Here is a 27,732-nt window from a genome sequence, read left to right as displayed (position 1 = left end):
ACATGTATAACCCATGATACAAATGACGCCAAATTGAGACGCCAGCGGGGTTTGCTTATTTATATTTAAATATTTAATCGTACAATGGCTAAAAATTATATAAATATAAGTAATAAGGAATTATTCTTTGAATATTATGAGGTGATAATTTCGGTCGGGGCGTGATCAAATCTATCATAAAGCCCTTCGGGCTTTATTGGATTTGATCACGCCCCGACCAAAATTATCACCTCATAATAATCAAAAAATGATTCCTTATTCCTTATATAAATATTTACGATAAAGAAATATATGCATATGTAGCAATAATCAAGAAAGATACTACGATCAATTATTTCTCTCTCAAATTCCAATATACCATTTTTAAAGAATATGCGGGTTTATTACGTAATTCTTCTCGTGTATGCGTGTGAAGGTAAGCTATTGTACAAAATTTTGATACATGCACATAAACACTACACTATTTACACATTTTACTTTTTTCTAAGAAGTTTCTAGGTGAATAAGGTAATGAGTTATTACATTCAATTATATTTAGTTTAAATTCGTATGATATTGAAAAGAATTTACATGATCGGTATTAATTTAGAATTGATAATATGATATGAAAGTGGCTTACAATATATCTTAAGATAAGACTTTGTCAATTGCGTTACGCTAAGAAAGTTTTGTGAAATAGCTATGACAAATCTTATGAACTTCCTCAGTTACAACTTAGGCATATCTTAAGTTCTATCTAGGAAACATCTTAGGAAATCTTTGTGAAACGGACCCCAGAGCTCTATTCGACAGGCACCTGACGTTGTATATTTTTCAAATAATTGAAAATATATAACCTCTACACTGTTTTATTAAGTAAAGGGTATATATATTTATATTAAGACAAAAGGATATAATGTCAGATACTTATGTTTAATTTGAAGAAGTCAGAATATTTCCCTGACAAAATAATAAATGAATGGTTGTCATCATTTTATCCTTTTTATATAAACTGTATTATATATAGATACACAACATATACATATTTACACATGTTTTTAATTTTTTTACGACTGAACAATAATTTTTCATAAACTTGTCAGATTAACTTTATTGAAGCACCATCCAATTTTCTGCATATGCAGAGTCATAGTTCTTTTTAAAAAATGCAATTTATTTCTATTATTTTGAGTTTTCAATTCCATTATTTACCTGTAAAGAAACACAGGCAACTGACGTAATATATTTTCTCAAAATTAAAAACAAATACCCTCTACAGCAAAAATGTTATCAATTTTAAAAATGTAGGTTTGCATCTAAATATACAGTCGGAGGATGGTTGATCTAATTATATTAATGGTATACATGAAAAGGCATGCAAAAAGTTGAATATATTAAGATTACTCAAGCATACAATTGATAGATAAACACTTGTTAAAATTCGGGTTTTATCAGACCTAGATTGGAATATGGTGATGTTGTGTGGAGCAGATGTATCAAGGAAAAATCCGAATTGTACAAATTGAAGCAACCAGGACAGTGACAGGGATCAGAGTTAATTATTCTAAAATCATTTTATATAGAGAGCTTAATAATTCAGATAGTCACAGTTTTAACAAACTAAGTGGGTACAAACACTAAAATTTCAATATGACATACTGTAAATTTTGTATTTACACCCACCCAGTAATTTTACAATAAATAATATAAAAGTTTCAATTTACTGGGTGAACGTAAAACCAAACTTAATCAATATGACGTATTGTTATTTAAAAAATTATTTATATTTGTACACTTCTCCAGGGAATTTAAAAAGAGTTTTACTGAATTGAATAGTTTAACGTGAAACCATGTATACAAGTATTCTTCAAAAACATATATTTTTTTAATATATAGATATCATACAAAACAGCAATTATACGCGAAAGTTTATTATGAATAAAGTAGTTATTACATATTTAAAGGGATAATATGTAAATAAAAAAAATAATCATTTTAGTCTAATTTTACCCCCCCCCCTCCCCCGTTGAAACATGTAAACATGTAAAACTAAAGAATAAATATGTAAAAACTGATAATTTTTAATTAGATAATCTCAAGTTATAATATTGATTCGTTAATTTGTGCTTCTTTGCTGTTGAATTTTGAACCGGTTTCATGATCAAAATTCCACGATGCGGGTCAATTTTCAACGGATTAGGGTCTTTATTCAACACCTTTGGTATCAATATTCAACGTTGAAAAATGACCCCCGGGTCAATTTTCAACCCGGGTCAAAATTCTTCGTTACACCGGTCCAATAGATCGCAGTCTATTGACCGGCGGTCTAATAGATCGCAGTCTATTGACCGGCAGTTCAAAATAGACGCAAATATTTAATTTGTTATAAAACAACAAAATCCCTTTGATTATGTAATAAAGTCAATTATATCACAGGTGCACAATTTTACATGACTGTACAATCGGAAAGAATGAGCAATGGTTATTTTATCGACATTAATTACATATACATGTATTTACATTTTCTTACAAAAACTTGTTGTAATTCATAGTTCTGTCAAATATGACAGGATTGAAATATAAACACGTCCCGTTTATCGATTGACCTATATTACATGCAGCGACCTAAGAAAATCACGGACTGCAGGAAATAATCGATCATGATATATATATATATATATATATATATATATATATATATATATATATATATATATATATATATATATATATATATATATATATATATATATATATATATTTACTTCTACCGAGTATGATTCCCTCTATTTCCTACGGGAACTTGAACTTACAATTCATAACTCTATAGAAAATTAAAGCCAGACTCAATTCTACACGCCCGGGTCCATTTATCAATTGAAACCTACAGCAAATGAAACTGACAAGAAACTGAAAGGACTAAAATTTACACGCCCCGTGTATTGATCTGTCAAAATCTACATGCAGCGACCTATAAGAAAAAGCACGGACGGCACGAAATAATCACGATGATGTCAGACTCAAACTCCCATCGAAGACAATTTGGCTGTACATGTTTCTTTCAGCTAACGTACTGATGTTCATTAACAGTAATTTAGTTAATTTTACTTACGTTTTACAATTTCAATTTATTAATTTGTTAAAAGAAATATATAGATATAAACAATATAATGCTTTCTTTGATGGTCCATGCGGGCTATGAAGATAGCGATCATTGCAGAATAAATTACATAACCCGCTACTGCGTTATTTTTAAGGACATGTACAAAGGAGGACAACATGCAAACTACATGTACATCTCTCGTCGAATCCACTTTATTAAGATACAGTAGAAATGTGTGTAAAGGAAGACAACTTGCAAATTACCACCCCCCTTCCCTCTCCTCAAAACAAAAACACAAACATGCGGCTAGAGCGATATAAAGGAAAACAACAGTTTACTTGTATGTACATTGGACCCCTTAAGTGTGAAAAGAAAGATAACTTGAACACTGTTGAAGTGAAGTGAAAATATACTACATTTTGTACTTATAGTACTACAATGTATATTTACTGCATTTTGACTTAAATTGCACCTGCTTACTTATAAGCTAATTACATGTATATACTGCCAATCGAAGAGACTCAGACCTTTAGTTGACCAATATAGATAAGGAAAATGATTAAAAGGATTCGGGTATTAAGACGTCCTTTTCTCAAGAATTTATAAACACTACACAGGGATGGACACATCACATATTATTTAATCAACAAAAACAATTTGGTTTGAAACGATTTTAATTAAAATTAATAACTTGCATTGTCATTTTCAAAGAAGCAGTTCTAATAAAAAAGGCCAGTGATATTTTCTCCATCATGGTAATAGAGTAGGCCCCTTACTATAATATATATAACTATATCATTCATAAAAAGTTAAGGCACAGCTAGGTGTTAATTATTAATAAATTGTGATCCATACAGAAGAAAGTTATTGATTCTCCAATTTGCAAATGTGAAAAGGAAGAAGATGTATGTCACTTCTTATTTGTTTGAATGCAAGTAGTACTTTGTTTAATAAACTATTCGAATCCATACATACCATTATTTTAACGTTAGGTATTAAAAATGCGCATATATACTTTACCAGTTTAGAATGGGTTAATGATAATTAAATTAGATTATAAAACTAATGCTAGAATTTTCACTGCCAAGAAAAAAAATGAAACCAATTCTCGAAGATTTATATATTAAGTATAATATTGTGTTTTCATATTTTTGTTCTTTGCCATTCTTTTTTGAGATACATGTATATATATATATATATCATATATTTTATGACTATTTTAAATTATTCGAATTAGGGTTAGAACCTAGTTTCAAGAACTTTTATTGGAATCATTTGTATATTATATATACAATAAAATATTTTCAAACCAACACGTTTTGTACACACGGGATATAAGAATAATATTTTTTGTCAAAGGGTTAAAATCGCTCAATTTTCCCGCCTTTATAGACAGCGCCATCTATTGGATAACTTTAGTCTTTTTCTTAAAGGCTACAAATAACAAATTAAGTATTTATAAATTAATAAGTAAGTATGTATTGTAAATACATGACCATATCATTTCATTTATCTATTGTGGTTAATATAAAGTTTAATATTTTATCCCGAAATCATTTTCATTTGTTTTGAGATTATCAGGGTAAAGGAGAAAATGGCGGCTCCATAGTTACGGTGAACGCCAACTGTTTTCTGGGAAGAAGTTACCCGATTTGGAGCGTAAAAATGCAAACATGGCTGATAAAATCAACCAGACATGAGAAAGGATGAAATTGAAAGATAATGTCAGTAAGAACTACGCATTTATTCCAAAGATCAGTGAAGCAAGTAGAAAAATTGCTAATCGTCGTTTAAAAACTATCGACGCAACTGTACCTCATTTTATGCGTGATATCAAATGCAGAACCATTGAACCTCTAGCACCAATTCCTACAAATTCAGATAAACCTATTGTCACCGAAGATAAAGCAGAAGATCCGAAAGATCAGGAACCACTGGTCGAAGAGTCTGTGTCCTCTAAGCCACAAGAGACAAACGTAAACAAACCATCTGTGTACAATCTTCGTACAGGCAAAATGACTGCAAAATCAGATGTTTTTCTAGATGATAATATCTTTACTTTTCGTCCGAAAGTCAGCACTGCTAGCCAAAAAATCGTTCAAAATCTAGGCACAGATTTTATGGCCAGACAGCAACAGCATTTAGATAGACAGAAGAGAAATGTAAGTGTGTCTTCACATCTATGAATAATTTACAATTATCATGAGACATGGTTTGAGTATTTCTTTTGCTAGAAATATGTCGCATATGTTACTGAAAGTGAAAATATATGTATGGATATAATTTCGTGGATGCCTCGGTTTTCAGTCTCAATAAGATAGATGACTCTTTCTTAATTTGTTTTCGTTGAGGATGTAAATTTGTGGGGGAGGGCTACCCACGAAAATTGAGCCACCAGGAATTTTAATGATTCCACAGTATTAAGTTTAGTATTTGTCCCAAGTAGTTTTGCATTACATTTTGCTTGGTAATTGTTTGAACATTACCATTTTACTGCAATTCTTTGTTTTATTTGTACAAATATACATTTGAAGTTTTTTCATAATTTTTCATTTTGATTTTAATGCCCACAATTTAAAAATATGACATCATAACGTTTACCTTTTCCCGCCATTTTCTCATTTTTAGCATAAAACGGCTTGTTTTGAAGCAGTTTTTCTTTTAGAAAACATTGAGCGACTGCTTGAACAAACGAAATATTTTCACCAAAGATGTATCTTTCCAATACTTATAAGTGACAAAAAGTTCGTTCTTATTCAAAGAGTTGCTGTATATTTCCCATTTGAAAAAAGATAAGAAAAATGTCAATTTTTGACTGATTTTGATTGAATTATAAATAAATAAGCGCCACTTCTGACGTCATATACAGCCAGTGAGTGCATGTAAATCAAATGAATAGGTGAAAAACATTTTTAATGTCAACTCTTCTATAAAATAATACAACAAATCAATGTATGTGAATCATTTTAAAATTAGCGAATTATGGGGGCCAAATTTGACTAATATCATATATAGTTCTTTATTCACTTTTAATGTATCAAATAATTCCAAATTATTTTCTAATTCCAAACAATGCTCGTCTGGTCAATAAATGCAGTTAAAAAAAGTCTACAGGGATTTTTGTTTAATAATTGTGCAAGGTGTTCCGAGAAAATCCAAAGGGATCAATATGATCAAATTTATTAATGTCAGATTTTCTTAGTGAATTATTCTCCATAAAAAAAATCATTTTAAATTTATTCTTGTCAATTTCACTGCCTAATTGAGATAAAACGAACATACATACTGAATTATCTTTGACTTTTTAAAAATATCTGAAAGTGCACATTTTTATGCTTAAATCTAAATTATGATCTATGTCGATATAGGCAATTTCATGTGAAAACTTTAATTATTTTTCCTGAAACTGTTGATCTTGTTTTATACTTCAAAATAAATATTCATGTATATAAAATTCAATAGATCAAATTAATATGTATACATCAAATGAATATACAAATATGAAATATTAACTTTTTTATGCATTCGGAAATTTAAAATAATATATATTAAACCTTTCCTGCTTTGATTAACTAAACTTGTTTTAAATAAACTCTCAACTTAGTCATACTTTACATATTTTTTTGTAACATCAATGTACCTTAATTATTTATTCAAGACTGTTCTGTATTTGGAAATAGCTAGATTTGAACAATGATATCTTTTTTGAAGACTATGAATAGAAGTATTTTTTTTTCTGAATGCTCTTATCAGGGTTTATAATGTTTGTAGATTAGATGTTGCAGTTTTAACCTAACTTTATCACATTGTGTTTTAAAATATTTGACATACATTCACTGTGTGAGATTGTATGGGCTTTAAATCACTTGCAAGTTTAAATGTTATACACATATTACTGTACACACAATTCAAATTCACACAAGTCAAATTGTATCACTGATGAACAATTAGAATCTTTCCCAGCTGAATTGACAATTTAAGGATGCTTAAGTTAAAAATGTACATGTTGTATGCATTTATATATCATTTTTGAAGCTATGTATAGGGTACCTCAATTTTAGTCTTTTTTTAATTGAATTCAGAAAAGTTTAAATTAATTCATTATAAAATACAACAATATAATTAAACACATTAAGCTATAAAAACAACAACAACATATGTTTACTAAACCTAGCTTTAAAAGAAAAGAAAAAGGTACATCATGTTACATGTATTAGAATTTTTTATAGATACATATATGAATTTAGATAAAGTGATTGACAGACAAAATTAAACAAACAAATTCTTTGAAAATGTGGAGTTTATATTGATTATTAGCTTTAATTTGTCTAAAATTCTAATTCATTAAACATAATAGCTAATACTGGAATTACAAGAATTTCTACTTGTTATATAATAATTATGTTTTATTTACTAACATGTCATGTATGGCTAACAAAACACTATTTGTTACTCTGTTACTAAAATAACCAATTTTGTTAATTAATCTTCCTGTGTAGACCGTTAGTAAATTAACAGTAGATAGATCTGTACTATAAGTAGATGCAGTAGAACTTAGTAACTTGTGAGTACTACTAGCTCCTGAGTGTCTGTGGTGCTGTACATTACAGATCGAACAAGCTTCCATCCATTTCTCCAGTTATAATGGAAGACTCTCTCCCGTTAGTAAACTACGAAAATTCAAGAAAGTAAAGGAGGTAATTTAAACATTCAGCTCACAGTTTTACAGACTTCATTTCTACAGATGATGCCGTGTCTTAATTGTGATTCATCACTATCAGTAACTGATTTAGTCGATCTCGACATCAATGATACTAACTTAAAAATAGAACTAAAAACTCATTCACTTTTTATAGTCATTTAAAACACTTACCAATATATGTTATGAGTCAATACTTAATACATGTAGTCATTTTTATTTGTAAAATCATAAAATCACTGCAGATGTCATGTACATAACATTATACTTAATTTGATAGGTCTCATATATTACCTAACATTTAACAATTCACAGTGTTGTTGTAGAATAACTAGTATATCTCATTTCATGGTTCGTCATTTCCATGATTTTTGGTCAATCAGTTCAGCTCAAAATTTTGCTGAGATAAAAAAAACCCCACATAAACAGATAATTTTTTTTAAAAATTAATATTTAGGAGAAATTTTTGAAATTTAAAGCATGTTTAGTCAATATAAAAACTCATTAATCACATGAAAAATTCCATTTTCAAACACAGATTGAAGCATATTAAATTTGATAAAATTATTTATTTCTAAATCCATATATTAATACAAACTGTATAATTACAGTTAAACTTCATTATCTTGAACTAGATGGGACTGTTTAAAAACTTTAAGATATATCCGACTATTTGAGATGTCAAGGGTAAAATACTTAAAAAAATAAGTGGTTGGGACATACATTTATCACTTTGACATATACATTGTATTCAAGATATCAATGTTCGAGATATTGAAGTTCAACTGTATATAAAGTGAAAAAAAAGATCATTCATTGATTTTCTTAGACATCTCCAGAATTTACTCACTCAACCATCTCTATTAACCCAGGGAAGGGTATACAAACTAATATATAGATTTCTCGGAAGTGTTTTGGTGATCCTTAATCTAGCACATTCCAATTTAATTGCATGCTTAGTATAAGTACAACATGTTTTAATGGAAATTCTTGCATGTAAATGTAACACACACTAAATTATTGTCTCTGAGTAAAAAACATACATGTATTTGCAATACATGTTTTTAGTCAACTTAATTAAGTTTCTGCTACCAAAGTTTTTATTTCTAAACTGTCACTGATGCGTGTATTTTTTAAGGGAGCTGAAGATGGGGATATAAATAACTCGGCCGACGACCAGGTTGATGGGGTCAAAGGTCAGGGCGAGGATACGGAGAGCAGTGACGGTAAAGATGGCATCCGCAACAAGAACGTGTCCCCAAATCTACAAAGAATATTGGAAGGTTAGTTAGTGTAAAATTTGGAAAAAAAGCAATGTATATTGTGAAAACAAACAGAGTGCATTCAGATAGAATATCTTTAATATGATAAATTACATGACTTGTACCAAAAAGAATGCTTGCAATATCATTTGAAAATTTTCCTGTCTGCATACATGGAGTTGAAAATCTGATAAAATATGCATCAGGGGAGATTTCTTGTATGCATATGATATTCATTTCAATTAGAGTAAAAATGGATTACAAAAGTTAGTAAATAAGTACAAGGATTAAAACCAGTCATATGAATCAAACTTGAAAGTGTAAACTGAACAAGAGGATTAGAAAGTGATTGGGAGTTTGGGCATTGAAGCGCTGAGAAGCATACATGTATGCGCAAGGCCTTGCTTTGTCAGATTAATTCAATCTTTCCTCTACTGTTCAGTACAGATTGAAACATAATTTAATACCATTTCAATGTGCAAACCTAGGATTAAAGTCAGACTTAATTTCACTGACATGGATTTCAAAAGAACAGTAAGTTCTGCATGTATTTAGATTTTCAAATATTTTTTTTCACCAGAAGGTTTTTTTTTGAGACAATCCTTAAAAAGAGCTTTTATTTTTGTAGTATGTAAACGATAGATTTCAAGAATTACTTTTAAGAACATTTACATATATCAATCTATTAGGCATCAGTTTATTAGTGACATAATTCAGGAAAAACAAAAAAACTTGTATAAAGAATTAAATGACTTAGTGTCTGCATTCACAGAACCTTATTTCAATCTCATGCAAATGTAAAAGACATGGCATGCTTTAGTAGTATCACTTTGAATGCTGAAGCTTTGACATTTACATAATCAGCATGATCAAGATGCACCAAAAAAAAATTAAATTCTTCAAAGCTTTTTATATTGTTCTTGAATGACACTTGTAAATGTTCTTACATGTATATATCAAGATCACAACCAAAATGTTAACCATATACGTATCATCAAATGAAGCATGTACCATGGACTTGCCTGTGAAAGTAAATCAGTTCTGGCAGACGGCTGGCTACCCGACTCATCACCTAGTGTGTGTTTATGGTCTTTTTAGTGTGGTACACTTAGTGTACCCTTCCATATTGACACTAATAAGCCCTGATTTCCCAGAGGTCCATTAAATGTGGACCTGTAATTAAGATCCCCGTCATGTCTCCCTCTGTAGCCCTAATGTCCTGGTTACCGGATCCATCCATTATTGATGCCACCTTTTCATTCAGTGTCAGTTATCTATGAGAACATTCTTATTCCTTGCTGCTGTTTTCTCTGAGCTGCAACATAACTTTTTATCTTGTTATTTTGTTGTTTGGGATCGTTACCATTGTATTGTTTGAATTCTGCGAAATCAAGATGCGTTCGATTGAGCTGGATACATTGTTAGTCTAATTGGATGTGATTTGTTCAGTTTCTATGGCTGTCGCTAACATAGTGAATAGTTAGTGTCTTTGAGGTGCCTGAAATTACCAATTACATACCAGCTAGGATCTATGCTACTTTGTTCAAAGGAATAGAACTGATTCCGTCCATTTTTTATAAACAGGATCGAGGGATGAAATTGCATTTTTAATGATTTCTTTTCTATCACAAGGGATTAGCAAACAAGTTGGATAGATCAGTATTGATTATGGAACAGCAATAAGTGTGAATGCGTTTTGCAATTCTCGCTCTCCATTTTTTTTAATTTCACCTATATAAAGAAGTCTCATCTGGAGTCTAAAAGTGGCATTTAAATCTCCCGAAGTTTATTATTGATTGGAGAGAAATAGTTTAAGAAAATGTTTACGGTTCCGTATCGACCCTTGCCAACAAGCGATGTTTATATGGTTCTTACTAGGCGTTTGAAAAACAAGTCCACAGGTAAAGTGAAACAGGTTAAGGCCCAGGTCCTTACGTCATTTACCGGTAGTGATATAATAAGGACATATGTTGCCACTTGTATGATGCTATATATTCCCTTACCAAGTGGCAAGGTGATTTCTCTGCCATAAATTCCATATTGGAAATGAATTGGAACAGTGAGATATATTCAAGAAATCAATTCCATGTATGTGTGTATTGGCAATAACAGGATTTAACTCGGCTTAGGAAATTGGATACGTAGTAGGAGCACATGATTAACTCAGATTTTTAAAACCAGAATTTATTTGCACTCATGTTTATGCAAAAAAAAGTCATTAATTCTGGATATATTAAAAAAATGCAATGGTGCATACATGTGCGAAATTGCCTATTTAACTCTATATCACAGTGTGTTTCTGGAATTTATATTTCTTTACCATAAGCATATGTTTAGAAACGTAATTTACCTGCCAAGACAATGAGATTAATTTGCGAAAAAACCCCACACCACAACTGGATGGTGAATAAAATATAGTTGGATTTTTAATGTTGCATACCGGTAGCGGTCAAAACATTCCACTGCGGTCATTGAGGACAAATTGGATTGTACATGTATCTGAAGTACTATTTCTCTTTCAGGACCATATTCCAATAGTAGCAGCGAAATGGTGCTAAAGCGGCATAAAACGCGCCTTGTCAACCACCAACTGAAAGGGAAAGTCCTCTCGGAGCTAGATGGTATGTGCGACCTCTTTTTCTAACAAATATTGTTGCAGTTGTTATATACAGGCCCTAGTATACTATTGAGGATTCAAAATGACAATGGTCGAATTAAAAGACTATTACATACATATTAGATTAACTTGATTGCAGTCACTTTCTACACCAAAACCTGAAATAAATATTTTGTTTTGGATTAAAAAATAAGGACATTTTTAAACGTAAATTGACAGCTTTAAACCCCTCCTGTGTATTGAGCTATGGCAAACTAAAAAAAAAATGTGTAACAAGGGTTAGATTTTATTATCTGTGTTTATGTATCTTTCTGATCTAAAGCATTATTGTTATTTCGTCTAAAACATGTTAGAGTATTTAATCCTTGACCTACTTTAACTATACTTAAAAACCACTATCTAGATGTGATATAATTGATAGTCAGTATGTCGTAAGTTAGAATTTAAAATACGCTATCCTAAGGACATTAATAAAATAGCATCGGAAGACGAGGACAACAACAACCATACATGCATGTATATAAAATTATGTTGCACGTCGAGAGAAAGCCATTTATATGCTTTGATCGAAACAAACCATTCGCTTATTTCTAAAGTATCATGGCAAATTGAAATTAACACTTCAAATAAAACAAAATGAAAGTACCAATATATCTAGGAATAAAACGAAACAATTACTTTGATAATTTCTAAGTTATCGTGTCAAAATGGAATTAACACTTCACATGAAATGAATGTACCGATAGGAATATAACCTAGTGATGTAGCTTTAAGACAACATTGTCTGTTTTAATGAAGATTCAATATACAACAAGTTACGAGTTTTAGAGATATTGACGTCATTTACAGCCATGGAGGTTTTGAAGTACAAAGATAGTTTCAGTCGGAAAATCTTAGACGTTTTATTCTTCAATATCATGTTCTCTATAGATCAAAGTAGATTATTTCACTAAGATAATGATTTAAAACGTTCGCCCCTTGGAAACCAGATACACACATTTAAATTAATTTTTTAAATTGGCATGCATTAAGAAGTGTAGGTCTATGAAGATATGTATAGTAAATCAGGTTCAAGAGAAGCATGATCCTTTAGTGACAATGAACAATATTTATAACTGACCTAAATAAGTTAAGACTTTAAATTGTGATACTAGTATATGCAAACCAAATTTTAATGGACATGCTAAAGTCAACTAAAGCTGAAATATAGTGTAAGACCAGCCGGACCAAATTTCGTGGAAAAATTGTAGATCAACAAAAAAGTCTTATAATGAAACAAACGAACAGATAAACTATGATTATTTACCAAGCGTTTATCATAAAAAGACTTCATCTTGAAGATTATTTAAATATATTTATCAACAAGTTCAAACGATATGTTCTTACAGACAACTACAAAGATAATTCCAGACGAAGGGGTATTTAAATATTGTGTTGCACATATAACTGTACTGGAGTAAAGTTGTAGCATGAGCTCTTGAGCAGTATTTGTTTTCCAATACTTATTTTGAATATTTCAAGTAAAGTATGAAAATGTTTACCAATTAACTGCATGCGTAGTGTGTGATACGTGTAATTACGTGTACAGTTGCATGCAGCGTGTGCTGGCTTTATTTCAATGTTTTATGTAAACATGCATTATATTTTCATTTTGCCATTAGTGTAAATATTGATTATAAGAAATGGATTAATCTTTTGGTATGTCTTAGATAGCCATGATAACACTTTTAGCAGATACCCTATTAAGAAGGGACATTGTTCTCTCTGATTTTCATTTATTGTTTCGAGAAATAATCAAACACAATACATGCCATATTTCTTTGTTTCTCTTTATTTTTCTCAAGTTCCTAGTAATACATGTAACATTTGCTTAGAATGTAATATCCGTCGGACTTATAACAACACCTGTTTTTTTTTTAAACCAAAACCAATGAAAAGCGTCTTTGCAAAGAATAAGATAAACTAAACATAACCTGTACAGAAAATCGGTTGGATAGTTATTTGGTTATGACACAGCTACAAACAGTTCCTGAATTATTGACGCCTTTGCTGTAATACTTGTGTATCTGGTTGGATAACACGGCTTGATGTTGTACGTTGTTTTGTCTCATTTCCAGAAGAAGGGGTCTCCCATAGTGAAACCCCTGATAATTCAGAACCCCAGAATGGAGGTAATAGCTTCTAACCCCGTGTTTAACCTCAAAACTACCTCTACTGACATGTTTGTCACAGACAAAATGATGTATAAGTCCTATCAAAATGATAATAACATTGTCCTGATTAAATGCTAACCATTTGCTAAGGTAGAAAATTTTATCAGTGTTAAAAATGTATTGATTTAAACAATCCTATCATTATATCAATTATAATTTCATTCGATTTTTTTGTTGATTTCTTATCAAGTTTTTTAGGAAAATGTTAAATTTGACTCTCAAATCATTGTAAAAAAATCCCGATAAATCTTTTGTTTGGTTAAATTCCATTCGCCGCAATCTGTGACAAGTGTGCACCACAATTCACAATTGAAACTTCTTTTGTTTGTCTGATGGTGCTTTAACCATTGTTTTCTGAGTTGAGTTTTACTTATTTGCTTTATTGACGTTGTTTCAGATATTGAAGGTAATAAAACGGTGACATTTGATGACCCCTTTACATAGATTAGACAAGTTTGAGTGTTACCATAGCCCACAGAAAAAATTACATTGAAATCTTCCTTAACAACGAAAGAATTCTCAAATAATAACTTAACACATAAGAGAGAGAGAGAGAGAGAGAGAGAGAGAGAGAGACTATGATAAAACTAAAACTTAGATAGCATTTATAATGACTCTTATATTAACATACATTTACAGTTGGAAGCGTTGTATAGATTAATGATGTAAAACTGTTACACTTAAGACATAATGCTTTTCCTAATTTGTTGACTGTAAACGCCTTTGATATTGCTTTTTTGTTTCATCATTTTTATATGTTGATAAAGCCGAATTTAGAAAGTTACTTTTTCACATATTATTATCATGATCAATATATTAATTTAAAAATGTCGTAAATCACAGCATTTGATCCGTTCTATCTTTTTATTAAAATATATGTGTGTCATGAGAGACCAAACCTCGGGACCAAAAAACTCAAGACGAACTGACTTTTACATGTCTCACTTTTCTATACATGTACATTGTACTATATGCACGTATTCCTTTTGTAGATGTGAGACTAAGATCAAAAGTGAGCTTCTATAAGTTTTATGGCCCCGGGAACCTGGGGAGATTTTGATTGCTGATAACTTTTGGGTTCTTTCTGTACTTAGACCTGGATGGCGACGTGTCTGGATCCCTGTCCCGGAGCAAGACCATGCCATCCCTGGGGAGACCCAAGATATCCCGGAAGTTGACCAACGTAAACTGTAGCGTCAACACGGATCGTCTGAAGGCAGCAAAGGAGCAGGCCGAGAAGGCCATCAAGGCAAGTCAATGGTGATGATAAATATTGGTCGTAATTAACAGCGATGTTACAGGCCGAGAAGGCCATCAAGGCAAGTCTATGGTGATGAGAAATATTGGTCGTAATTAACAGCGATGTTACAGGCCGAGAAGGCCATCAAGGCAAGTCAATGGTGATGATAAATATTGGTCGTAATTAACTGCGATGTTACAGGCCGAGAAGGCCATCAAGGCAAGTCAATGGTGATGATAAATATTGGTCGTAATTAACTGCGATGTTACAGACTTAGAAGGCCATCAAGGCAAGTCAATGGTGATGATATATATTGGTCGTAATTAACAGCGATGTTACAGGCCGAGAAGGCCGTCAAGGCAAGTCAATGGTTTACTGAAAGGTTTACTGAACCATCAGCAGTGCTAATACTTCGTATAATATGACAACTAAACAATTGGTTTTTGTTATTCAACAGAACCGGAAAGTGTTCACCATCCAGGGAGGGTACAACGCGGTCAGACAAAGTCTGAGGAGGAGGGGCTGGGTGGAAAAGTTCTACAAAATATCCACCCCTCAGAAGAAAACTCCTAGAAAGCGCCGTAAAACGGTGGACGAGAGCGATGATGATGATGATGACGACGATGATGATGATGATGACGATGGGGATGATGATGACGATGGGGATAGCGATAGTAAGTTGTTCCATGCCATGTCTTCCTGGATTTCCTCTAAAGTTTGTGTGTCTACGTACAAAGAGCATCATGCATATAAAATGGCGTTGTTTTTTTTTTTTACAGATGATCAGCCGAAAATTCCACCTTGGGAGGAAGAAGATGGGATTTACGGAATAATGGTAAATATTGAAAAAAAAATTATTAATGAATTTGGTAGTGTTGTGTTCTTTGTTATAAGAAAAATCCTTTTTTGTCACTAATTATTTGTCTTCATCACTTTCAGTCGCGGATTGTCCGGAATGTGAACCCCACGTTCATTTGGGTGTTAAAGAGGGACATCGTTGATTATAGGTTCTTAACCAGAGATCAGATGGTGAACCACTATATCAAAGCAGGCTCCTTTACCACCAAGGTAGGGCAACAAGAAGTGGTCAGCAGAATTCAAAGTAAAGCCTCGAAATGAGACGTTTTATTGCGATATGGACGTAGTGTTTTCATGTTTGTAATATTGATACTTACTCATGCAAGGTGTATTGGATTTTAGGTGGGGCTTTGTATAAACATGAGGAATGTCCCCTGGTTTGATAACTCGGACCCGGATTCTTTCTACCCTCGGTGTTACCGCCTCAGTCACGAAGAAGAAAAGAATTCTTTTATCGGTACCCATTGCTTGATAAATTTTCATAAGTGATTCCTCGTGCATTATTGAATGTAATTTTTTACACAACAACTGTTTTATTCTTAACAAAATTAGAGTCAAAGGTTGAACGGAAACATATAAATGTAATTAGTTTTTTTTAAAATATACTTTAATGAAATATTACATTTTACAACAATACATTTGATAACATTTTGTTCCATTTTTCTTCTAGACGACTACAGGCAAACGATGTGTGCAAACATTTTAAAAATAATATCTAGTCAATATAAAAACGAGAGTATACCCGAAGAAGATGAAAATGAAAATGATGAAAAGAAAGATGTCGGTTCCGAGAAAACGGATACAGAGAAAAAGGATAGTGAGAAAAAAGACTCAGATTCTAGCAAAAAGGGCGAGGATTTTACCTGTACTAATCCCGAGTGCACGCGGTCAAAACCAGGTGTGTCATCTGGCAATTTATGTGCGCATGCCAAGGAATGCTTAGAGAAAGAGAAGTCCGCGGCAAACGGTGAAAATAAAGAGAACAAGCCCAAAGATAAAACTCCCGAAATTGTCAAACCCACCGAAAGTGCAAAACCGCCATGTACGTGTACAATTTTCTATATTTAAAACATGCAGTTTTTGAATGATGGAATAAAACATATTATTCTGTGATTTAATTTTAAGTGGCAAGAGTAATAATTTTAGAAATAATATCGGGATAAAAAACAAGAAATGAAAATTAGAATATATAATTATGAATTTTTCCGCTTACTTGTTTTAAACTTTCACCCTTTGTTAAGTGTTTAGTACCCACATCGGGAATATCAACAAACTATAAAAATTATTTCAAAAGGTGTCTCAATTCTGACTTATTTCTATATATGGTCTTTTAGCATTGTAGCATACATGTTTGTTTGGAACTAAGAAGATTAATAATAATATTTTTGGTTGCAGCAACTAGTCGATCTCAAAAACAGAAGGGAACAAAAAAGAAGAAGAAGGTGTGCGTGCCGATAACTTGCCTGGAGAGAGCGATGCAGCAGTGTGATAAATTCATTCAGGAGCGCTCACACGATGACATCGATGTCCTGAATGACGTAAGCATCCATACCGTAGTCTATCTATAGGCGTTCTTATATGTCTACAGACACGGCTTAAAACAACCTTAGATTAATCTTTATCCCTTTAAAATGTATTTTCTTCAGTCAATGATCTTTGTTTCTTCTTGAATTGTACATGTAATTAATGTTAAAGAAATTTTTTTACTAGAATCGTTTAAAATGATCTTTAATTAAATGAATCAAAATACATGTTTGTTACGATAAATAATAATAGTATTTTGTATGATAAATTAAAATAATTGCTTTTTGTTTACTAAAGTTTCCACAAGAAATTGAGGGAATCATAATCAGTAGATGTACCGGTATATATATATATATATGAGATGTAAATGATATGCAGCAATGACACATATTTGAAATCATGATTCAATTATTTCACATCGTACGTTAAATTCTGAGAAGTTAACGTAGCCCGGAACAAAACTACAGCATTATACAATCATTACAATGTTGTAATTTTTTGTAAAGCTGAATTTTCGCTTGTTTTTTTTAGCCACATGAATTGACACAACAACAGTGGGATGAAACGCTAAAGTGGTACTACCAACTTGTTAAGTGAGTACATACTATTCATGTATAATCCATGCTTTTCACTGATTTATTAAACTTTAATGATACATGTATGTGATGTTATGAGATCCATACATTTCTTTTCGTAACTACTGAAAAAGTATATTATATTTAGAGAGCTTTTTGTGATTGTAACAGTTTTTTCAATGACCACATTTGTTCGCAGTGAGAATGGTGAAATACAGAATGTGTCTGGTAGTATGTTAGCTGAAGTAGATAGACTCCTATATAATCTTAAACTCCACATGCCGCAGTTTGAAATGGATGGTTATAAGAATATTTGGATCGTTAAACCAGGGGCCAAATCTCGGGGAAGAGGTAAGTTAATAAATTTATAAATATCCGTGGTACGTGTTAATGATGGAATTCATTTATAAATGTTTTGACAATGGAAGCTTATTTCACCGTATTTCAATGTTAAAAACATGATTGTGTATTGTGTCATGATAAATATTTGTCAATTTAAATGGCACAAGTTTTATTTTTCAGGAATTGTTTGTTATGACAAACTTGAGGATATGTTGAAACTAGTCAACAGTCAGGTTGTTCGGAAGGACAACAAATACGTGGTGCAAAAATATATGGGTACGTAGTAAATAAATGAAAACATATGAACTATGAATGAGAATGTTTGAGCAAACAGAAGTGTGATATTACGATAGAATCAGTTAGAAAATTGAAAAAGTGCATGAAAATTGTTTTATATTTTTTGTCTTAAAACCTTTTGAATTAGTGTATACTCAAAAGTGGTGTTTTAATTTTTAGAACGCCTGTTACTGGTCTCTAACATTAACGTCTGTTACTCATCTATAACTGTAAACACACGTGTAATTGTTTAATTTCCAGAACGTCCGTTACTAGTCTATAACTGTAAACCCACGTGTAATGGTTTAATTTTCAATTACTGATCTAATAAGTGTAAGCTCACGTGGTTTTAGTTTTAGAACGTCTGTTACTGGTCTATAACTGTAAACACAGGTGTTATGTTTTAATTTTCAGAACGTCCATTACTAGTGTATAACTGTAAGTTCGACATCCGGCAGTGGTTCCTGGTCACCGACTGGAACCCCCTGACCATCTGGTTCTATCAGGACAGCTACCTCCGCTTCTGCTCCCAGGAGTACACATTGGAAGACTTTGACGAGTCCATTCACTTGTCCAACAACGCCATCCAGAAGTACTACAAGAACGGCCCTCGGCACCCGCTCCTCCCCGAGCAGAACATGTGGACACACGAACAGTTCAAGGATTATATCAAGTAAAGGCAACTTTTTTCTAACTGTGGAATCATTTGAACTCGCGAAGGACTATTTTCTTTTTAAGGTTTTTGAAGGAATGTCATTTCGTGGATTTTCGTATGCGTAAATTATATGAACATTTATTTTTTAATTTATTGGGATATTAATCTGTGCGCGTAGGGTATCCAAAAATCTCCATAGTTTGACCACCGCAAATTCTAATTTTTTCACAATACTAGTACATGTACATTAATTCCGTTAATGGACCTTATTAACCATTATAAAGCTTTAGCGTTTATAGAAACATACATCCCCTTTAATTATGGGACTTTGCTGTTTCTTTCAGGGGCCAGGGTCACGGGAATGCATGGGATGATGTCATTTATCCCGGCATGAAGAAAGCAATAATATGTGCCTTGCTGTCTACACAAGATGTCATCGAATACAGAAAGGTACCGCCTTCGTGCTTGCTGATATTGTACATAGGTGTCGGTTACCTGGCTGTCATAATAACCGTGAATTGGGTGTAACTTAACATTGGGTCACTTCTGCTCTGTCTGGAAATTAATTTATCCATTCAGCCAAAGTGTCAATCCTGTACATTACGCGACTATTTCTTGTTCAAAACTTTTTGTCCCCTCTTTATATTTCGTTGTTTTTTTGAGAATGACCTCATTATAAATGAGGAAAGATTCATTGATAAAAATGGTACTGTATTGTGTGTAATGCCTAGAGGATTGACACGTTTTATGTTGCACGTGTTCTCTGTTTTAGCCGTCTACGTTTAAGGTGAGTTGTAGCAGCACGTACTCAGGAGGTGTCTATTTCTAATGATGTGCTTTGAATAATATCTTTCTACACAGTTCTTGTATACTTCCTTACATCATGGACTCTACCAAATGGAAATACCCGACGCTCCCCTCTCCAATGTAGAACTTCCTATTTTTGTCAACATTTTCAATGTATTGTACTAAGTCTCATGCTTTCCTTCTTCAAGTTGTCCCTGTTCTTGAAAAAAAATATGAGTACTTTTCTTCTTTAGTGACAAAAGTCAGTGCTTTGTTAAAACACCAACAGGCTTTATATGTTTATAAATAGATATGCACTTAAGATTTTTTTATGAGTACAAATTGAGAATTTCACGATGTGTGTACGATTTAGTAATGTGACTTTCTTTGCATGTCCACAGATGATAATACTAATGAATCTAAATATTAACAAATCCGTAGTTGTTTAAAGAAATTATGAATGGTTTCATCTTGTAATAACTGTTTGTTTTCAATCAGATTTTTTTTATATAATCGACTTCTAATTAATTGTGCCTTGTCCTTCCTTGACAGTCATCCTTTGAGTTGTACGGGGCTGATTTCATGTTAACCGAGGACTACCGTCCGTGGTTGATAGAGATCAACTCATCACCTAGCATGGAGAGCAGTACTGAGATCACACGCAGAATGTGTACTGGTGTTTTAGAGGACTCAATCAAAGGTCAGATCAGAAGTATTTTTTTTTTAATCTAGAAAAAAAACCAATCGGTCGTGGAAGTGTTTTTATAAGCTTGATGAATAAGATGATACCAAATAAAAGAACAATGAATTCTCTTTGTTTTCAGTCGTCGTTGATAGAAGATATGATAGGAACTGTGATATAGGAAGGTTTGAGTTGGCCTACAAGCAGCCTTTAGTGACAGTTCCTCCATACATAGGAATAAATCTCTCTGTCGAGGGGCAAACAGTTAAAAAACCATATGGATTTACTGTACGAAAAAGCATGGACAACGATACTGCATATTTTAGCCCTCGCAAACCGCCACCAAGTACAGAAAGCAAAGACCTGAAGCCAGCACCGCCTACCACAAAGCGACCGCAAAGCGAAAACTTTGACACCACTCACAAGAACACGAACGCATCCAATAGCGCTCCAGCGAAGGGTAAGTCAGCGCCGGGCGAAAGTCAGGATCATCAGCACAAATATAACTCACAAAAGCGGACTAGTCACAAATCACAAAATGATCAAAACCAAGTAACACCGTCTACTAGTCACTCTAGTTGTAACTCAGAAAGCAGTGGTAGAAGCAGCAAGGAAACGAAGGAGAACAGTAGCAGCAAGGAAAGCAAGGAGAAGGACAACACCAGCAGCCAATCCTTGTCGCAGCCTCAGTCTTTCCCCAAGGCGGACAAATCTGGTTCTTTGCCTATCTCTAGTTGTAGTGCGTGGACGGGTAAGAGAATGGTCTCCACTACCTCTGTATCTACCAACTATACGATCCCCAACATAGACAAGTTGGATCGTCCCATGCTAGCTGTCAATAATGTGGAGTCTACAGACCTCCAGACCATTAAACCAGTGAACTCGGCACCACCTATGATGTCGTTGGCAGGTGCTATCACAAAAGGTAATGGAGATATTCCTTGCCTGAATTCCTTGACAGGCCTCCCTGTTTCAAAGCCTCCCCGCACCTCAAAAAAGCGAACCCATGTCCATAGACCATTGGGGCATCAGATTCGAAAACAAAAGGATTATTGTAAACGACCTGAAGTTATGATAAAGTTTCCTCGTGTCCCCTACGCTAGCATTAACGTGAGCTTTAGGGGACTGAAGGACCAGGCGCCAAAATTAAAGTATTTCAGTATTACTAGAGAAAACGAAGGCAGCTTCCGTCCTGCTATCACGCCAGTGTCATATAACTAAGAGATTAATGGTAACACGTAACAATGCATGTTTTGTCTGCATGCCAATTACAGTTATAGTAAACAAGCTAGGATTTCGCTAGAAGAAATTTATTATAAAAGAATGAGGGTAAAAGAAAAAATGTAAAACAAAAGCTAACACAGCTAACTTCAAAGTACTATTTTCAGTTTAACAATTTATTTCTAATTAAGAAGAGATTTAACCAGTTTCCTTTTTGTATTAAGAACTTAAAACTGAATGTTCATACTGAAAGAAGAATGGGTTTGCATGCATGCACCGATTGAGTGAACTTCATTGGTCTCTTGAGTGTTTTGTTCCACCTTTCACTGGAGAGTCGATCTTTCAGGGATGAAAAGACTGACAGGAAATCTTCTGATTATACAACTTGCTAGTCGGTCATTTTGCTCATGATAATCCTCATCAATGCATGTTGTCATTACGTCACATGTTGTACATCTTGTTTCCTAGAGAACTAATACGTTTTGTTTTCTGTTTAACACTACTGAATCTGAATAACTGTCTGACACGTCTTTTACACTTTCTAACGACAAACAAACAATAACCCAAAAAATATTCCAAAGAGGCGTGCGTAAAGGCTCATAGAGACTGCGCAATAGTTTGGTTTCTCGTGACATAATTATATTTTAACAACAAATGTACAATGTGAGACGTATCATTATTTTCATGTTCCCCAATCCTAAAGCATGTTTCATTTCCCAAACCCTGGCCTCCGGCATTTTGTGACTATTCAGCCTTTGCATTAAAGACAAAATTACAAACATTTATCTAATACATATTTTATACATTTAAACTCTAGTTTCTCTATACAGTATAGCAACAGATTGATAACATGATCAGGCTGAAAGATATGTTAAATATGATATTATCTTTTTTTAGACAGAAAAAAATAGAAAAAGTTAGGAGCAATAATTTAACATGTAAACGCTAGGTATAATATTTTAACATAAGAAAATGAATCTTTTTGAAGGAAAACGGAGACGTAGAAAAACTGTGAACGGTTTGGGGAGTCCGCCTCATCAGTCCTCCATCACAACAAGACGACTTTTCTCACTCCCACAGTACGCGAGGAGTCCCGTCAAACTGAACATGACTAAGGCCTCGCCATATGTCGTGGTTCAAAAGCTACCCGTCATAAAGGTTAATGTTATCAACCAGATTCAGGGCTTTGATTAGGGTGCTTTCTCTAATATACCCTTTCACCGAATGTTAGCGCCTATTGCTTCAAGGGGTTGTTTTCCCTCACACTTGGGTGACGGTATCATATCCTTTTGTGTTTCAGCTGCTCACTTTGACTGTGTGTTTTGCAATCATAGCTTTAATGTTGTGTAGATCTCATTTCCAGCTCGTTTAGGGTAAATAGCGGGTTCCTTGTATAGCCGTCTTTTTTGTTGTTGTTGTAGAACATATTCAAACGTGTACTTAAAAAAAAAATTCATGAAGTAAGGATTTTGAGGGTTTGTTTCTGTAGTTTGGACAAAACTATACAAACTTGGTGCATCCCTAAGTCCATTGTTATTCGTACTTTTTGGCATCTTTCATATATCGCTTTCACTGTGTGATTTTCACTTTTTGCTTAAATAAAAAATCATTTGCACACAAGTGTTACTCGATATGATAGAAAACAAACATTTAAAAAAAAAAAATAAAGTATGCAAATTTAAATTATCTATACAAATATTAAGATACCTTGCCATGCGATGGAATATAGATAATATATTATGAATATTATGAAATTTTTAAGATATAAAACTAAAGCATGATTCTGGTATTGTGTGACCTATCCTTCTCTGCTTGTAATGGAACTTCTCTCTGTGCATGCATGCATTTCTCACTCTTCTAAAATTATGTCCTTTTGAAATAAACTTTCCATAGAAGGTAACAAAAACAAACAAACAACTACGTTACCTTCATTTAGATAATTTTGAACTTTCCTGTAAACATATTTATACGGATGCTTGTTCTTTTGCCAGAGTAGATTCAGTGTTGTGTAAACCAGCATACTTTCTTCTAATATTTAATTTTTTTCCTTGATCTTTGATAATTTTTATCTTGCTTGACTGTTTTAAATATCGTAAAATGTACTACAATAATCGCTTCAATGATAATGAATATTTATGCTGTTCAGTTAACTTATATTTGATAATAACTGGTGGGGCGCTTTTTCAAGGTCAAATTGACTAGTTCTCTTTTGACCGAAGTAAGAGTTAGCCACCTGGTCTATTGTTTTTAACGATAACATTTTGCAATCTAATATTTTATTTCATATTGAAATTAAATATGCACTCACAAAACTAATTGAAACTGATATATTTGGAATGACAGACATTGCTTATGCAAGTTTAACAAAACGTATCAAGTCGATAACAATGTAATCTGTTTATGTTTTTTGCTCAGTTCTTCAATTGACTGACTTTGTAAACTATTAATTATAAAATACTTACACCATTTTTGATTTGCTTAGCTTTTAAAAGTCGAGTCTTGCAATGTTTTATTGGTAAGCAGGTCTGTCGCCATTTGATTGCTGCACTAACCCATTTTTTGAATCTGGCGTGTTATTAATTTTAACAGGTATGAATCCGCTAATCGATGGTGCTTGGGGGCGTACCTGTGCCGAGTGTGGCAGTGGAATGAATTTACACCTTGATAACAACAATCCTCAATGCAAATGTAAACAAGATAGCCTTGTTATTCATCCAGGCTACACCAGCAGCGAATCGTACCGCGCGGCGCGCGGATTTCCCGCCAGACCAAAGAGCAGCTACTCACCTCGTCCTCCTAGTGCTTCCTCCTGCTCGCTTAAGTCTTCTGGAAGCCTTAATACTCCACCTAGCATAAATGGCACACCGACTGCGCTTCGTGCTGAGAAGATTCTTCTTCGCTATACAGATGGCGGGATAAAGCGACCTTTAACCCCTGCCGGCTTGACTGCTTCTACAAATTCGTTGCCGAGGCTCGTTCGGCGGTACATAGGTCGGCGATCTATTCAGTGCCACGAGCTTCCGCTCGTGAATGCGTCGTCTGCTGTGTTTATTGACACGTCACAACTTCACAATCCACTGTCTATTACGTCACACGGAGTTGCCAACAGATGAACTTTGAAATGTGACTTAAGATTAATCAATATTTTATTTTTAGAGATATTCATACCAGTCGCCGGTACGACTCCTTGCACTCACTTTTCTATTTGTTTTTTTTGTGTTTTAATTTCACTTGTTTCCCCCTCTGTTTAGCTATTAACTATCCCTATGTAATAGACCACTGCATTGATTAACCTAACCAGATTTTGTTAACATTACACTTTTTATTTGATTAATACTAACACTTAAAGAAAGGAATAATTAGGGATTTGGTATTTGCTATTCATTGTCGCCCTTTGTAAGCAGCTAGGCGTTAACATTTTTGGAGGGCCAAAAACCTCCCAGAGAATATTGAGAACAAATTCGCTTTCTAAGTCAAGTACTAGGTATGTTTGTTAAGAAATAGGATAAATAATATCATTTTTTTTGTCTCTTTTTTCTTTTGCATTTCAGTCTTCTGAATGTACGACTTTTTAGAAGGTCGTCTATGTGAATTTGCTTTGTTTTCTAAGCAATAGTGAAACATGTCGAATCCATTTTTTTTTATTGTGAACATATCTGTGATAAATTTTGATGAAAGGTTTCTGTTCTGCCATATTTTGAACATTTTTATTGCATATTTGTTTGATATATTTATCTATAAATATTTGTTTTATTTGAATATGTATATAATTGTTGATTGTTATCAATTTTATTTGTTATTGCTTTTAAAAAAATTCTTTAATTTCTATTATATATTATGATATCATTTAAGTCAATAAAGAAATGCATTTATTACTAGAACTGCACTTCTGGTTGAAGAAAATGTCATTAATTATAGGCGTGTTATGATGTTTTACTTTGAATGGAAACCTTGAAAAGGTTGTTTTCGAAACTGTATCCCCACATTATGATAGCAAAACGAATCTTTAAATACTTAAAAAAGTATTTTATAAGATAAGGAAATTATATTCAAATTTTGCTCATAATATGCTGTGATATTTCATACGAATATTTTCATGAAAAGGTTTACTTATATCAATGAAATAAATTGCTGACCATGCACTGATGTTGGTTTTTTCTTTATCATAAAGTGTGTTTAATAACAGTTTATGATTACAGGTTTTTAAGGATTTTAGAAAAAAAACATGCACTGATCGAGATAGTGAAATATTAAGTTGAATGCAGACGAAAAATAACATGTATGATAAATGTATAGTAATTAATGTTTTTCTTTTTTACACTCAGAATTTTAATTCGACCTTTCCTTGATTTTTAAGATAGACATAACATATTAGACATACATGTAGTTGGAACCTACGTTCAACAAGTCCCTCATGTTCATTTTATTTAGCCTCCAAAGAAATTCATTAGATGATGTCTTAAATGATCTCTTGGAATCAAAATATATAGATAAGTTACATATTAACTTTATCTGTACATGTAGTATGTTTGACGAAGAGAAGTAAATCAGTATTAAAAATTCCTATTAAGTGGTTGATATTTTAATCATGTACAGGGAATGAATGGTGCATTTATTCATTAAAGTGGAATAACACATCATCACAAAATGGCTGATCTCTGATCGAAATGACATATCGTTTTATTGAAATGATTTTATCGACATCAACTCGTAACTTTCTCCATGGCCGAGTGGATAAAGTGTCGGCCTAGTGATCCGTACATCCTGAGTTCAAATCCCACAGGGGCTTTTGTTGTAAGTACTGAATCGAATTTTTAGATATTTCTTTTTTTATCCCCACACTGCAAATTGCTAATTTATCATTTATACAGTTTATCATTATATCTTTCATAATTAAATAATTTACTGTTACTCTGAGTGACTTTTCCTAGGTGTGTTATTCCACCTTAAAATAGAATTATAAATTCAGATATAAACTATGGTGTTATATCATTTAACTTCTCACATTTTTTCAGCATTGAAACTGCTCTTTTATTTTATTTTGATTGAAATAAAAGAACGTGTGTAAATTTTTATTCTTTGCCATTTCAACATGCCTATGTAAATGGCCTCTTTATAGCTTCATTAATATATTGATAATTTTTATATCATAATTTTTTTTTTTACCATTTTCCTCATTGATTGATCTACGTACTGGGGGAAGCTATGCTAAATAAAAATAATAATCGTCCTTATTCTGTCTTCATTTCCTCCCATAGGAAATTGCATGAATATTAATTTACATATAAATATAAATCATAAATGCAAAAGAAGAGTAACAATTTAATGCAAGTTAAAACATGAAAAGCAACATATAACGGGACTACCAAGTTCTAAATATGACAGATGGTTTCTTGCAAGTTAAAAGGTACAGTAAGGCAACATAGCGTTTGCAGAAATTTGTTATATTGTGGATTTAGGAAGTTAAGAGTTGATCAAACATGAGCTGTTATTCTTATCATACCCACACTTTCTAAAGAAAGTTCGGGTATATTGTTGTTACCCTGTTCCGTCCGTCCGTCCGTCTGTCCGTCCGTCCGTCCGTCCGTCTGTCACGTTTTACTTTCTCAAACTGCTCTTACATCTTATAAACCAGCAAACTGAACTCTTGGAGTTTGATTTGGGGTATCATGTTGTTTTGTAAAAAGGTTTCAAAAATTC

At 32.8% G+C, this 27,732-nt stretch overlaps 1 protein-coding gene across 19 annotated transcripts; it reads left to right on the top strand.

Annotated features, from left to right (window-relative positions):
* The first annotated feature begins 4,653 nt into the window (after window positions 1–4,653).
* On the top strand, window positions 4,654–26,174 carry LOC105327425 (tubulin tyrosine ligase 3). Of its 19 annotated transcripts, XM_066081176.1 has the most exons (23): window positions 4,654–5,244; window positions 7,693–7,779; window positions 8,920–9,064; window positions 11,566–11,664; window positions 13,049–13,078; window positions 13,778–13,831; window positions 14,968–15,122; window positions 15,571–15,787; window positions 15,893–15,948; window positions 16,053–16,181; window positions 16,314–16,428; window positions 16,642–17,013; window positions 17,367–17,509; window positions 18,027–18,088; window positions 18,270–18,421; window positions 18,593–18,688; window positions 19,103–19,361; window positions 19,688–19,793; window positions 20,116–20,130; window positions 20,682–20,829; window positions 20,954–21,736; window positions 23,021–23,190; window positions 24,622–24,761. In XM_066081176.1, exons 1-23 carry the CDS (start codon window positions 4,789–4,791, stop codon window positions 24,625–24,627), a joined length of 3,855 nt encoding a protein of 1,284 aa, XP_065937248.1. In that variant the 5' UTR covers window positions 4,654–4,788; the 3' UTR covers window positions 24,628–24,761. The 19 variants fall into 19 exon arrangements, with proteins under 19 accessions (XP_065937248.1, XP_065937249.1, XP_011426193.3 ...); XM_066081177.1 differs by lacking the exon at window positions 23,021–23,190 and having other exon boundaries at window positions 20,954–21,271; window positions 24,622–26,174; XM_011427891.4 differs by lacking the exon at window positions 23,021–23,190 and having other exon boundaries at window positions 24,622–26,174.
* Window positions 26,175–27,732: the final 1,558 nt, after the last annotated feature.

The sequence above is a fragment of the Magallana gigas genome, chromosome 4 (assembly GCF_963853765.1).
Source record: "Magallana gigas chromosome 4, xbMagGiga1.1, whole genome shotgun sequence".
NCBI lineage: Eukaryota > Metazoa > Mollusca > Bivalvia > Ostreida > Ostreidae > Magallana > Magallana gigas.
The sequence above is the reverse complement of the archived record's forward strand: the minus strand, read 5'-3'. Positions and strand labels throughout refer to the sequence as shown.